This window comes from Drosophila suzukii, chromosome 3 (genome assembly GCF_043229965.1).
Source record: "Drosophila suzukii chromosome 3, CBGP_Dsuzu_IsoJpt1.0, whole genome shotgun sequence".
In the NCBI taxonomy this organism is placed as follows: Eukaryota; Metazoa; Arthropoda; class Insecta; order Diptera; family Drosophilidae; genus Drosophila; species Drosophila suzukii.
Window position 1 is genome coordinate 4,782,644 of NC_092082.1, and position 14,863 is coordinate 4,797,506.

General features: G+C 41.1%; 1 protein-coding gene and 1 long non-coding RNA gene across 2 annotated transcripts; one reads left to right on the forward strand and one right to left on the reverse strand.

Annotated features, from left to right (window-relative positions):
• Nucleotides 1-2,378: 2,378 nt before the first annotated feature.
• vvl (ventral veins lacking) lies at nt 2,379-7,232 on the reverse strand. Its single transcript, XM_017079329.4, is given in 1 exon segment — nt 2,379-7,232. A coding segment is annotated over 1 exon segment (2,265 nt). The 5' UTR covers nt 6,524-7,232; the 3' UTR covers nt 2,379-4,258.
• A 328-nt stretch (nt 7,233-7,560) lies between these two features.
• On the forward strand, nt 7,561-14,640 carry LOC118877428 (uncharacterized). The gene is made up of 3 exons (XR_005014297.3): nt 7,561-7,810; nt 13,656-14,004; nt 14,089-14,640. It is a non-coding gene; the product is annotated as an uncharacterized lncRNA (long non-coding RNA).
• Nucleotides 14,641-14,863: the final 223 nt, after the last annotated feature.

Below are 14,863 nucleotides of genomic sequence, written 5' to 3' on the forward strand. Positions count from 1 at the left end.
TTGGTCGTGTCAGTCCCACGGGTAATTATTGACACGGTTGTATGCACGCAGCCCAAAAAGCACACACAGTGAAATGTACAAAAGCAGGCGGCGTGTTGCTTTGCCACGCGAAATAATAAAAAACCAACTCCACTCGAAATAATAATGAAAATGTCGGTGTTTGCCTCGAGGAGGGGTTTCTGTTTCTGTTTCACTATATAGATATATGGGTATAGTCGGGGATATATAATATGTGTTTGGGGGAGGGTGTGCTGGCTTGTAGGGGGTGTTGCCGCTGTCGCACTTGGCACGCACGGTAACATTAAAACCAATGAAAACTACAATTTGCCCTCGTATATTAGTGGTTTCTATTATCATCAAATAATGTGGAATGTGTTTTAACTGTAGAGTGACTCTATAAAAAGGTAGTATAACTATAACAAATAAAGATATGGAACTATAACAAACGTATTAAAATAAACCATTAGAGTTCATTAATAAGTTGTTCCTATCATCAAAAACCCTAGAAAGTCTTCTTACTATAAAAAAGGTTATAATATAGAAAGAATAAAAATCATAGAAAATATGATAACTATCCCTTTAATTAAATATTTTTGACATTGAATAACGTATAACATTCAAATCTAGTTCTTTGACATAAAATAGCCTTATAAACCTTTCATCTTAGTATTATAATACACTTCATATTAAAATCTAGCAAATCCATTAACTGTGAGTAATCAGTCAGGAATTTCCCCCAATTTCTTTCGGACAATCCTCCGAAAATCCCATAAATTCTTAAAGCGTATTTCAACTAGCACATGACCATTAAAAAAACCTTTCCTTTCCGTTTTCCATATAAAAGTTTATATAGCCCGAGGGGCAGGTTTCGTCTACCCGAGTGGGTGTGCGTTTTTGTGTGTGTGCTTCAACTACCCCAAAAATGGCAGGTGGCAATAGATAAACGTATAAATAGGCTTGTGGGCAGCCATGTTGTTTCCCCATTAAATTTCATTTCATTTCGCCGTCAACTTATTTTTTTTTCGTTGTTAGAAAATAATTAAGAGAGCATAGAGAATAATTATATGGGTGGATATATAATACTGTCTATATATTGTTCAAGTGCATGGAGCGCATCGCGTGGGTGGATTTTGTGTTTGGTGTGGAAAATATAATTTTCATTTTTATTTTCCATTTTCTGTACGCTTTATTGAAACATTATAAACCACGCGCCAAAAGTTCAATTCCAGCGAAAATAACAACAGACATTTTTGTTTTGTTTAAGCATTAATGCCGTCGCATAAATAAAAATCATTGCACTTGCGCTTCTGTATTATATGTGTATATTATTGTTATTATTTGTTGTTTGTTATTGTTTTCGCGGCTGTTGTTTATATATTTAAGCCTAAAACTGGCTTTCAATTATGCCAATTTATTTCGCACACAAAAGCGGGTGAGGGCTCGGGATATATTTACAGGCTGATGCAATTTTTATGCAGAATTACTAACCAATATCATTTCGGTACGAAATTGTTAATCAACATCCAATGAAATATGCATTTAAATTATGAATTAAATGTTAAAAGCGTGCGGTACATTAGATGGCAATGAGGTGGCAGGGGGCAATGTGCAGAATGGAATGAGGCGAATTTAATGATGTTTTATGAATTTGTTTTAGATTTTCGGGGAATAAGTTGAGGGGGTAAATTTAAAGCTATCGCAGGATGCAGTACACTAAAAATGATGGGAAAATTAGAAGATAGAAAATGAATTAGTACAAGAACTTCAATTTAAAAAATCCAATCTTAAACTGAGTTGCAGAAAATTAAGAGTCGAATTCATGAAAAGCTTTCCTCGTTTTCTCGAATTAAATAAATCGCTGCTGACCGCGTAAATCTGGTAAATTGTCACTTTAATCGCCCGCCGATTGACGTCCGGTTTATATTTTTTTGACGGTTGTGCATTGACCAGGGACAAACAGAGATCCATCAAGTGCTTCCAGCAGCACTTAAGGCCTTATAAAAGGGTAATTTCACGAAATGCCACGGTCTTTAATGGCAACTTTCATTAACGAGCCCAATAACTCGATCTCCGAGGGGTGTTGTTAGTTAATTGCCAATTGCTCGCTCTCTGACGTAGCCAATCGCATTATAATATGCCCACTTAATTGTTTAATGGCTTTCCGAACACTTTAAGCAAACAAACGAAATTAATAATACGCGCAATTATCACGACTCCATCGATATTAACGCCCTATCGTAACCAGCATCTGCAAAAGGTGGCCGTAAAATTCCTGTAAAACTGTCAAAACCAACGACTCATAAACTGCCGAACCAAAAACAGACGAAAAATAAACGCAAACAAATTGAGCCGCTAATTAAATAATAATAAAAGGACGGTTTTTTTCGAATAATATTCTTTTTTATTTGTTTTTTAAGAGTTTTTTTTTGCTTTTTAATTTTTTCTTCTTGGTTTTCCTCTGTGTGGATGTGTGTGGTGTGGGTGGAAATGCACCGCTTTGTTGACTTTGCTGTTGCATATATATGTACGGCTATATAATTTATTATACAGTTGAGGGCATGGCTTAATCTTAAATATTCGGCTTCACTTCTCTCGCTCTTATAGCATAGTTTTCAACATACCAAAACAAAGTACACTAAACAAAAATTTCGTTTAATTCTATATTATAAAGATACACCCAAAAGATAAAGTTTGATTTACTTTTTGTTTTTCGTTTGTCGTAAATAAGAAAATAGAAAAGTAGGTACACTAAAATGTAAACGTATATCAAAAAACACAAAGAGGAATTTTTTACACAATTTTCGTTTATTCTTGTTGTTGAAATAATTTCAAGTTTGTTGTTTAGCATTTAGTCTGCCTTTTGTTTTTAATGTACATCAATTAATATATTACAATTTAGCATTTGTTGTATTTGATTATTATTGGTTTGTTTAAATTTTAAGATTTAGCTATATTCTTGTTTGTTTTCCATTCGATTTCCTTGCTTATATAGAAAGTACAGTACTAAGTAACTAAACTTCACGTGCCTATTCGTTAAAAATTACCGCCTAGAAATTACAATTTATATTTTGTAAATGTTGTTTATGTTTTTTTTCGGTTGTGGTTGTATTTTTCTGATTTTTTCTTAAAGGGTTTATTAAAAAATCTACAATTGCATTTAAAGCTAAAAAATATGACTTAACTGTAAGTTTTTATTTACAGATGTTTTGGAGTGTCTTTCATATTTTACTTAATCCTCTTGTCATCTCGTATTCTTGTTTACTTCGCCGCGCGTTAAATTCTACGTTTTTCGATTTTCGTTTTACCATCTTGTTTTACGTTTTGTTTGTTTATAAATTTTTTAGAGTACAATCTACTGGCTATATATATATAATATATATAAACACGGCTTGCTTAAGAACCTAAACCCTAGCTAGAACCGACCGAGTTGTCTTACTGCTGCCATTTCTCATTGAGCCTTTTTTTTAACTTGATCTAGACGGCGACAAAGTGTTGAACGAAAAAATATTTTGTGGACTTTTGGGCATGGAAACATTTACCTTGCTTATGGAGAGCAGCTGAGGAATCTGTTTTCTTTGCTTGTCTTTTTTGGTTTCTTTAACACTCGGGTCGCACTTTTAACTAGTTTTCTTCTCATTCATTTAGTTTAATTTTTAGCATTTAGTTTTTTAGGTTAAAACAACATCACTTGGTTTCACGTTTGATTTGAATTGCGTGTTTCTTTCGCTTTATACAAAGGAAATTTTTCGTTTACATTTAATTTAGTTAATTTGATTTAATTATTAAGCAAGTTTTTCAAACTTTAAAAACAAACTAAACTGGTGGATGGCAGCCTCCCCATCTCCATCTTCATCTACTCCACTCCCTGCTCCTATTTTAAGCTGAAGTTTAACACAGATTAATGCACTGGTAAAAAAGATCGATCTCTCAACCTCATCAACGGACCTCATCTTAACTCTATTTCTATAGATCTGCATACAGTCGAACTTGTCTAACGGAAACTGGGAGATGGTTCGTAATATTACATTTGGAAAAGATGATATAACATATTTAAGAACTTGAGAATACTTTTTGATATTTAAAAAGTCTTACTACAGAAAATTTTGAAATTGAGGTTTTCGAAAAATTCCAAAAATGATCTTTAGACTTTCGAACCATGGAAAATTTCTCTGAGTTAGCTAAACTTTAGGTAGCTATCTCGGGGGGCGTATATCTCGAACCTACTGAGTTCGCGTTAGAGAAGTTCGACTGTACGATTCTAGGGCTGCTCCCGCTTGAACTGCGGCCACCCGCTCGACGCCGAGTCCTAGGAGGACTCATAGCCGAACCAGGCGGCCGACGAATGCTATTCCCCGCCCGCTCCGCCCGCCCCACCAAAGCTGTTGAAGTGCCGTACCGCTCCCGGTGCCGCCGCAGCGCCAAACTGCAGACTCAGCTCAAAGAGGCGGCGGGCGTGCAGCTGCTGCTGCTGCTGCTGGTGGTGATGGTGCTGCTGGTGATGGTGGTGCTGGTAGTGGTGGTGCTGGTGCAGCGGATTCAGATTCAAATGACCGCCGAGCACCGAGGAGGCCGAACCCGCCGGCGAGGCGGAACTGGGCGGCTGGAGCGGCAGACCACTGTTGCTACCGGCGCCCGGTGACAATTGCGAGTTGCTGCTGGCACCGCCGACGGGTTGCTGCTGCGAGTGCTGCGACAATTGATCGCTTGTGTGGAACAGGTGCGGATGGTGGGCGGGATTCAGGTGCGGATGCTGGTGCGGATGCGGATGCGGGTGGTGCGGATGCTGGTAGCGCATGGGATCCATGTACATGGCGGCTGCTGCAGCGGCTGCAATGCTGGATGCCTGCTGTTGTTGCTGTTGTTGTTGCTGGTGGTGTTTAACTTGCTCCTCGTTGTTATTGTTGTTGTTATTATTGTTATTATTGTTGGTGCTACTATTGTTGTTGTTGTTGTTGTTAGCCTGATTGCCAGCGGAGGAGCTGCCCAGCGGACTTTGCGGCGACATCACCTGGCTGGTCATCGTTGCCGATGAGCCCGCACTGGAGGATGGTGTATTCGGTGTGTGTTGCTGCTGCTGCTGATGTTGCTGCTGCTGTTGCTGCTGGTGTTGCTGCTGTTGCTGCTGCTGCTGCTGTTGTTGCTGCTGCTGCTGCTGCTGTTGCTGCTGGCTTAGACTATTGAGGGATGCAGGAGTGGACGCAGCTGCAGCTGAGTTCGACTCCTGGATTTCTGATTGCTAGTGGGCCGCCAACTGATGTGCCGCCACCGCCGAGGATTGCATATTCTGTGGACTCAGCATGGGCGGACTGTGGGAATGGGAGTGGGTGCCCATGGGACTGCCGTGCATGTCGTGGTGCGGATGATAGCCACCGTGATGCATATGACCCGGCGGCATGCCGTCCATCATATCACCGCCGAGCGTATTCGGCGGCGTCATGCGCTTCTCCTTCTGCCGCCGATTGCAGAACCACACGCGCACCACCTCCTTCTCCAGCTGCAAGGAGTCGGCCAGTGAGGTGATCTCCTGCGCGGAGGGCTTCGGCTGCTTGTGGAAGTGCTGCTCCAGGGCGCCCTTCACGCTCACCTCGATGCTGGTGCGTTTCTTGCGCTTCCGCCCCTGGGCGGCGATCTTGTCAATGGACGTGGGTGAGCCCGTCGTCGAGTCCGCCTCCTCCAGCCATTTCTGCAACAGTGGCTTCAGTTTGCACATATTCTTGAAGCTCAGCTGTAGGGCCTCAAAGCGGCAGATGGTCGTCTGCGAGAAGACATTCCCGTAGAGGGTGCCCAGGGCCAGACCCACATCGGCCTGGGTGAAGCCCAGCTTGATGCGGCGCTGCTTAAACTGCTTGGCAAAGGCCTCCAAATCATCCGACGTGGGGGTGTCCTCCTCGCCGCCGCTTATGGCATCCCTATCGCCGCCGCCCATGTGATGGTGTATGTGCAACTGTGGGGATTCCCCGCGCAACGCATGATGCAGTGGCGCCACACTCTGATGATGGGCCGCAGCGGCCGCATGTGCCGGATGATGGAGCATCCCGTTCATGGCATGATGGTACTGCAACGGCGAGCCGCCCGTGGGCGCATAGTGGCCCGCATGGGGGGCGTGCCAGGCGGCATGGGGCGAGGCCATGCCCTGCTGGATGCGCGTCTGCTGCGAGAGATGCGACATCTCCTGCTTGACGGTATCCGCCGCCGAGGCAACGGCAGCGGCGGCGGGATGATGGTGCGTATGATGGGTGGGCAGGGACCATGGATCCGGATGGAGGGCACTCCACGAACCCAGTCCCGAGCCGGGACCCAGTCCCAATCCTGTGCCATTGCCCTGACCATTCGGCGAGGGCGACGAGGGCAACTGATGATGGGCGGCTGCCGCGGCGGCGGCATGGTGATGATGATGGTGCTGCATGTACTTCATCTCACCGGCATCGGCCGCCGATCGCGGCGACGAGGTGTGATAGCCACCGCCTCCGAGGGCCATGTCCAGGTCACCGCTCGGCGGGGTCATGTACGAGGTCGCGGCCATCCCCACCGCTCTGGGGCTGTTCAGGCCCTCCACGCTGGCGGGGTAGGGCTCCAAGTTGGGGCTCAGTTTAACGACTTTGTACACCGATCGATCGAAAGGAAGACCAGGGTCCCTATGCTCATTCCACTCGAACCGTGAGGCAACCGTCTTGACGTCTTTTACGGGCAACGTGGCAGGCGCAAAAATATTCTATCTATATCTTTCGATTTTTTGGCGGGGGGCGTGGCCCTCGAGCGCGCTCAACAAGTTTTTTTTTGGTCAGCTCGATCCGAAAATCCGACGGCAATTTGCTTGGTATTTCACGGTTTACTTATTAGCTTGACTAGCGTTTGGCTAATTTTGTTTCATTTGGTTATTTGATTTTTCTTTAGAATTTCTTGTTTAGCACTCTTGAACACTTGGCACTTTTTATTTTTTTTGTTGTATGAGGGAAATTTCACCATTCGAGGGAAATTTCGGTTTAGATCATGAATATTACTCAGTGGTCAAAACGCGAAACAGATTGTGATTTCGATTTCGAATGTGTGTTTTACTGGGTAGATGGGTTGACCGGATACGATACGATGTCGATTGAGATTGAGATACAGATTGAGCTTCAGGCTTGAGCTTGAGATTGTGTGTTTTGAGATTTGAGAAGTCAAGACAGCCGAGAGCCCAGGGAAAATTCACGTGCAGACTCGTAGAGCTATCGAAGTGAACTAACGTCATGTCTCGCACGGCAGCTCTACGTTGAGCGCTCTCGACGCTCGGCGGTACGTCACACAGATACGAATACGCACACACACGCCCCGTGTGGCGCACACACACCCCGGCGAGCGGAACCAGTTTGGCCGCCTGGCCTTCCAGCGCTCAATGGGTGCGAAGAGCACCGCCAGCGATGCGCCGAGCGAGATGGCCTCTATCCCACCGAACAACTGGAAGGGAGACTTGCGCTCTATTGGGTTCGGTTTATTCCAGCGTTACGCCCCCAAAAAAGAAAAAAGAGTCGAAAAAAGAGACACACGTAGAGCCGGCTCTACGGAGTTTCTTCAGTCCAATGCATTCCCATGCAGAGTGACATTTTTAATTGCCCCCAGTGCGAGCGAGAGAGGGCGAGAGATGAGCGGCGGCGACGGCGCATCTCCCGATTTCCGTGGACTCCAACTATCGGGAATAATACCTAGTGGTACCAGAACCCAGTACGGTCTCCCGGTTGGAGCTTTTCCCTCCAGGACTTCTCTCTCCTTTGGGGAGCTTTGTTTCAGTTCCTTGCAGCTCCTTGGCCAGACAACTTTTCCTTTCGTTTTTGTGAGTGTGTGTGAGTGTTTTCCGTGCGGGGGAGGGGGGAAGGAGAGGTTGCCATTGCGATTTTCAGAACGTATTAGTAACATATCGTTTTCGAGGAGTTAACCAAATAAATTGTACAAATATTTGACTTTTTATCACTGTGCTTTCAAGCTGACCAATTGGGCACCAGCTTTTTAAACAAGACCCCCTAAAATGTGTACATAAGCGTACAGACACACATATAAGTTAACAATTTTCAAAATAACAATAAATTTATCTGCGCTGTAATCAAAATAAATATACCACAAGATACTTAAGGATAAAATTCAACTTCATTTAATAAACTGATAAACATATTGCAAAGTGTAAAAAATTAAAAGTATCACACATTTTAGCTGTCTCATTTTGATATATTATAAAAAAATTTTAAATAATAATGTTACTTTTTCAAATTGTGTAACTTGCAAAAAAATGTGCATCGCCTATTCAAAATTTAAGGAATACTTAATTTAAAATTTAAACAAATTTATTTTTCAACTTTTATTTCTGAGATAATGCCGTACAACACTTGTCGTTTTATTTTTTGTTATGCATATCAGCTTCATTTGTTTTAGTATCAAAAACATACCTTTCTTTTGCAGTCTGGCATCTTTCTTTTTCCCTTTGTGAGAGTGACTGTGTTTTGACTAGTTTACAGTTAGATTATATTTCTCTGACAATAGGTTTTGATTTACTTTATCTGTCAGTTTCATTGATTCTATGGGTAGTTTGCGAAATTGCCGCAAAACTTGCGAAAAATTTGCATAGCTAAAGGAATTGCCATCTTTATGGTTGTCGGTGTGCAGTTTTTAAGTTTTTTTTTATTTAGAGGAGCATTGGGGGACAATGGGAAGAATCGAACGGAAAACACCTCAAAAAGTTTATATTCTCTGAAACAATAAATGAATGGAACCGGAGGCAATCAATGGATATTAAGTATAATGTATATTGTAAGGGAAATTCCCGAACAATTCTATACAGATTCTATATTGATACTTTTAAAATTGTTAAAAAAACGCTTTCTAAATGTCTATGTATTAATTATACTTTAACATATTACATGGTTAAAATTAATTATATTTAATTAATTTAATTATTTCAAATATGCCATTACTTGTTTCATTATTCCCTGTCCTAAATAAATTCCCTGCTAAGCCTTTTTCCCACATAAAACCCACACCCCCGCCAACCATAAAATTCATAACATAGTTCTAGACCACTTTTGAGGCAGGTCAGGAGCTCAATCAAAAAAATATGCAAACTAAGGTCATCCAACCGAGCAGACGCAAGCCAGACAAGTTCAACCGTATTTGCATGAATTTGTTTACGTTTTTTTCCATGACCATATCCTTTGGCCACGCACTTGGGCATAATTAATAAGCCAACCGTTTCCATCCCAAAAAAAACCCAGTGACAAAATAAAGTCACAGTCACTCTCGTCCATTCATTGTTCATCCTTAGACAAAAATTTACATGATAATTAGGTGGCGGCGCTAAATAACAACATTGAGTGAGTGAGTAAAAAAAATTCCGTATTTAAATTTCAAATGTCGAAGGAAAAAATCCTGTTTCTGCCGGCCATCCTCCCTCGGTTATTCTGTCTTTTTTTCCGTTTTCCATATGCTAAATGCGCACGCGCCGCGTTTTTGGTTTTTGTGGCCAGGAAAGGACTTGTTGCATAATTATGCGCCGCATGCGAGTAAATAAAAAAATAAAAGATGGTAAAAAATGAAAAGGAAAAAATCACTAAGCGCTGCGTTTATGAATGGAAGATCTCTCGTGGTGGCCGCGACCACGGAGCCGTTGATTTGGATGATAATGAGCTCGATTAGCATTTTGGCTGCATTTTTATATGGCCATCTACCCGCCTCGACTCCGATTCGTCTCTATCTCACACCTCGTTTCGAGAGCCCGGTTTTTGGGCGCACTTGTTTATAATTATTAGCATAATTTTTCCTCCTTATTTTGCATTAATTTGCCGTCTGGCTAGCGAGACTGAGCCAGCGAGAGACCCCGAAAACCTCAATGTCTGCTTTGGTAATTAAATTGCCATAATTTCCGAATCAAGACATATAAACTGGTCTGCTTTTGATCGCTTTGTTTATCGCGCAATACAATTAATGCACACACACTCACTAAATATGCGAATATCTCTATATTTGTGGGGGGAATACAAGGCGGCGACTAATTTGTGGCAAATGCAAAGCAATTTTATTTGTTTAAGCTGTGTTTAATGCATTTAAACAGGATTTTAAGCACGAAAAGCACTATTTTATTGGGCTGACCAAAAGCGGAATTAAGTCAGGCAGTGGGAGTAGTTTTATTTAAGTGTCAACCCATCGTAACTCATAATTAGCTTAAGCGATTTTAGTTATTTTCGCGGCAATAAATAATCTTTAAAAGGAACACGTATTTTATACAAGTTTTACGAACGTTTACCTTTACACTTCAATGATATTAAAGAAGCTAAGAATCTTTTTTTAAAAATTTATTTCATTTATGCTTAGTATGAACAGATATCGTGATCTCTTTAATAATAATGCCTTATAGAACCCTAGGTGATTTTAAAGGTAACCCCAGGAGAATCGATTAAAAATATCGCATACAATTAATCCTTACTGTCGGTCCTACCTACATCATCTTCAAAGTAAATTTCATGCAAATAATCCTTGCATCATCTTCCTCCCAAACCCTTTTCACCCCACCCTTCACCCGCAAACCCCTTTTCCCTATCTATATATTTGCTCATTTGCAAACAAACGTTTCATTAGAGAGACACATCATCATCATCCTCAGCTGCAATCCATTTGCGTAAAAAAGAAGCCTCGGACAACTCGTTACCATATGCCCAACTCTAGATTATTTTTTGCGCGCCAAAAAAAAAGACAGACACTTAAGAAAACAACAGGATGGGAGGAAGTCCTGAAGACGAGACCGCCGAAGAAGACAACCCTTGAGCAACCCTTTATTACGCTTTTTTCGGCAAGGTCAACTATCCGTGTAGGCAAATTGCATATAGGCAAATGCGAATCTTCCCCATGGATGCAACCCAGCCATTTATCATTTTTTTCTTGCTGTTGTAGACCTCCTGCAATTTCAATTTTTGCGATTTTGCATGCAGCGGCCGTTAAAAGTCTCTGGTATGCAATCAGGGCGCTTATCCTTTGGGTCCTCCGACCCGAATCCTTTCACTTTCGCTACCTACGAGCCGAGACAAGCTGGCAGGGCAACCCAGAAGTGAGTTTGCCAAAATTCCAGCACACACACAACGCACTGAAAACATCCTTGCTGTCATATGCAAATTAGCCCAGCCAAAAATAGAAAATTTCTGCTTCCCGCCAAAAAATACACACATCGGAAAAAAAAAAGAAAATAAAAATGCGAGCAGAGCACAAAATGGCAATTGTAGTCCAAAAGGGTAGAGTACGGACGACCCATCGCCCCGTTTTCGGTTTAAATGCATTTTTGGTGCGCCTCATTGGCTTTTGGCATTGAAGCCCGACGCCCAACTGTCAATGAGACCGCGCAAAGGGCAAATATGCAAATTAGTTAGCATTTTTCCCTTTTATTTATTAACTAATTTATCTCTGCGGCGCTGTGACACGTCCCATAGGCAGAGCGAACCCGTCAGGGTCGTGAATTATTGGCGAACGCCATAGAGGAGGTTCGAAAAAAGCGTTGCAACACCTGGACACAAATTTTTTTTCTCACTTTTTTTGAGGGGTAAGCGATGCTTTCAACGCTCGTTAAGTAGTTAAGTAGGTTATGGTAAAGCGGATTATTAGAGGGGAAAAACAACCAAAATATATTTTTATCTAGTCAAGGCATTACAAGTTATATTGCCAAAACAGTTGTAAATATATTGGTTTTATATACAATTTTAATTGTCTAAGATCGTTCGACGGCGGGAAATTTTAAATATCATAAAATTCGTGTTAAATTTGTTTCAGCAATAAACTAAATTAGACCTGGAATTCACATTATGTATCATAAAAGTTACATACATGTTACAGTCTTACATTTCCTTAAATTTTCCACTTCATTTTACTATAATATTTTTTTTTACTATCCCACTACCTTAAAAGTATTACTTTCATAATCCCAAACCTATTGTTTTAAGACCCAAAACTTGTTCACTAATAAAACAGCAGTTATAAACCATATTACCCATCATAAATATATTATAAAATTCAACTTCAGCTTCATTAAAAGTTACAAAACTTGCATGTGCTTAACTCACTTTCATGATCTGAGTTTAATGTCTTCGGTTTTGATTTCAATTTCGGGAAAAATCCCACAAAGGGGGAAACTAGAAAAATAAATAATTCATTAAGGCGTAAAATCTCCATAAACTTCACTTTTGTGTGCTGTCCTCTCACTTTCAATCGGTTCCAAATGTAATCCAAAGCACTCTGTCACTGGAAAACCCAACCCAAGAAGTTCGAATGGAAAATGTATGAAAATTAAAACTCTGTTCACACCCACCGAAGTGGCGACAGGAAACCAAACGAAATACATACAGGCCAGGCAAAGGGAAAAACATATGTCAATAAAAATCTCTTTTCATGGGACATTTGCATAATGCAGTCAAAAGGGCAACGCGTTCTACGGCTCTTCCTCTTCCTGTGCCCAGGTGACTGGGACTTCAAACAGAACCCAAACTTGCAAACTATGGCACAACTACGGCACGCATGTTGGTTTCCTTCGAAAAACAGAAAAACAGAAAAAAATACGACGATTGCGTCAAACGATATCCATCGCATTTCAGGGGTCGTGGCCTTTTGGGCCCAGGGGTGCATATCATTAGCGACAAAAACAGTGGCACACATTTTCCGACTGACACTTTTTTCCTGGCTCACCAAATGCCTCCTGGCACATCAAAGGCCAATCAACTCTTTCAATTGTTTTTATGCCCAGAGTTCTTAGTGTTTTCGAGTCTTATAGGAAGCGGAAGTGAACCCTTCTGAAACCCCTGACTTAGCCTTTCCACGAACCATCTGCCCAAGGGGTGGGTTTCCGGGCAGAGCGTGGTGAGTTTCCTTTGACCTTGCCATAAAAATTGCAAATTGGAAACAAATTCGGGAAAAATTAAAAAAAAAAATTTAACTTTTCTTAAATAAAAATTACTTTTGTGAAGTATTTATTTGAAATCAAAAGCTACCAAAAATAAACTAACATTTTAAGCGCTATCTGAAATTGTTTTAAGTAATAACATAATATTTTAAAGAACTTATTTTTATTTTTTAACATTAGTCTGATAATATCTTCAGTTAAAAAATAAAATGTATAAAATAAATGTATTTACAAATAATAAAATCCATTGGAATTCCATAAGAAAATCTATAATTCCTTGATTTTTTCCTGGTAAGTATTTTAATTACACAATACCCCAAAAACCAGCCTCCCTCTTTACATAATTTCTGTATTTACTTGTAAGTTCGGTTAAATGAATTTTAATTGAAGCATAAACGCCATTTTTATTGCGTAAATCGCACGCGCCAAACGATCAGGGCACTTACTTACCGAGAGCAAAAAATTGACTGCGTAAATTGCGCAGAAATTGCAAATCGCCCATAAGGCATAAATGAAATTTTTATAATCGAAACGATTGCCGAAAAACGCCCGAAAGTTGCGCATGCGCCGAATACTGGGTTTTTGCTGCTGCCGCCGAAATTGCTTATACTGTTACTGTTATTGTTATTAACTTGTGCTGACAGTGACAGGAGCGAATAAGAAAAAATATAAAACTTTGTGCCGACAAAGACTTGACGCCCTGACGTGACATGGTCAACTTTTGTTTATTTTTTATCTTATTTTTTTTGGTGAGGAGAGCTGGTCAGAGGATCTTTGATCTGCGGGCGGCTGACGGGGGTGGATATAGCACGTGCAGAAAATCTCGGCCGGCGATGCTATCTACAGACCCACTATCCTCCAGAGATGTGGCAAAAATCAAAAGACTTCGGACACAAACGCGTTTTCATTGAAACCGCTTTGAGCGCGATGCTTTACACCTGATAACCGGCCAAAAAAAATGAGAAGAAGAAAAAAAGCCTCCATTGAGGCCGCCACAGGACTGTGATGTAATCAGACTCTGAATCCCCCCTTTGCCCCTGCGATTTGCCGTACGTGATATTGTTAAAAGCTTTTAATTGAAGTCATCTTCTTGCTCAAAACAGGTAGCTGCCCCCAAAGAGTTGTCTTCCTCGCTGCCTTCGATGTCGAGCATTTTTATGATTAAACTAATTTTTCTTTCCCCATAGCAGGTGATGGTTCCCCGAGCTCTCCCAACATCCCGCCATTCCTTCGCGTCCCTCTAGCCAAGTTATTTTAATAAACTGCGCTACGTGCCGGGCATTCTGAAATGCGATCAGTTTCAATTTTATTATTGCCGCTGCTCTGCGGTTGCTTCTGCTTTGTCTGCTTTTAGATTATGTAGTTCCAGCACTTGTAAGTGTTGTTAGAAGCCAGCCCCGAAGAGGAGTGCCCCGGACACGGCTGACCAGGCCCAACGTGCTCATTTAACAGTAGCCAGCAAACGTCCATATTTCCCTGTTGTTTGTACCTCTTTGTATAATAATTTAAAGCGGCGTAAAAATATTTTAATGATAAGATATAATAGCCGTTCAGCTGGCGGAGGCGCTTCGCTTTAGCCCAAGTCAAATAAAGCGTTTGCAAGGGCTTTTAAAGTTGAAGACTGGCGCGAGCTAGGAATTTTAACTCCGGCTTTGGGTAATAACATAATAAAGGGAATATTACCCTTTGAAACTCTGCGATATCATTTGATATGATATGACATTTATAGGCATTATTCAAATTGCTAGCATACTTCAAGGTGCAAGAAAGTTACAAAAATAAAATGTTATTGTATTCGAGTAGGAAATGTTTAACACCTCAACATAATAAAATATAAACCCTTTAAAAAAAATATTTGCTATTATTTAAGGACTGTTAAACCCATTTAATCATATGGGAAGCATATTTTTAATAGATCTAATAAGGTGGTTTCTACATTAGGACCAAAAATGATAGAAATTA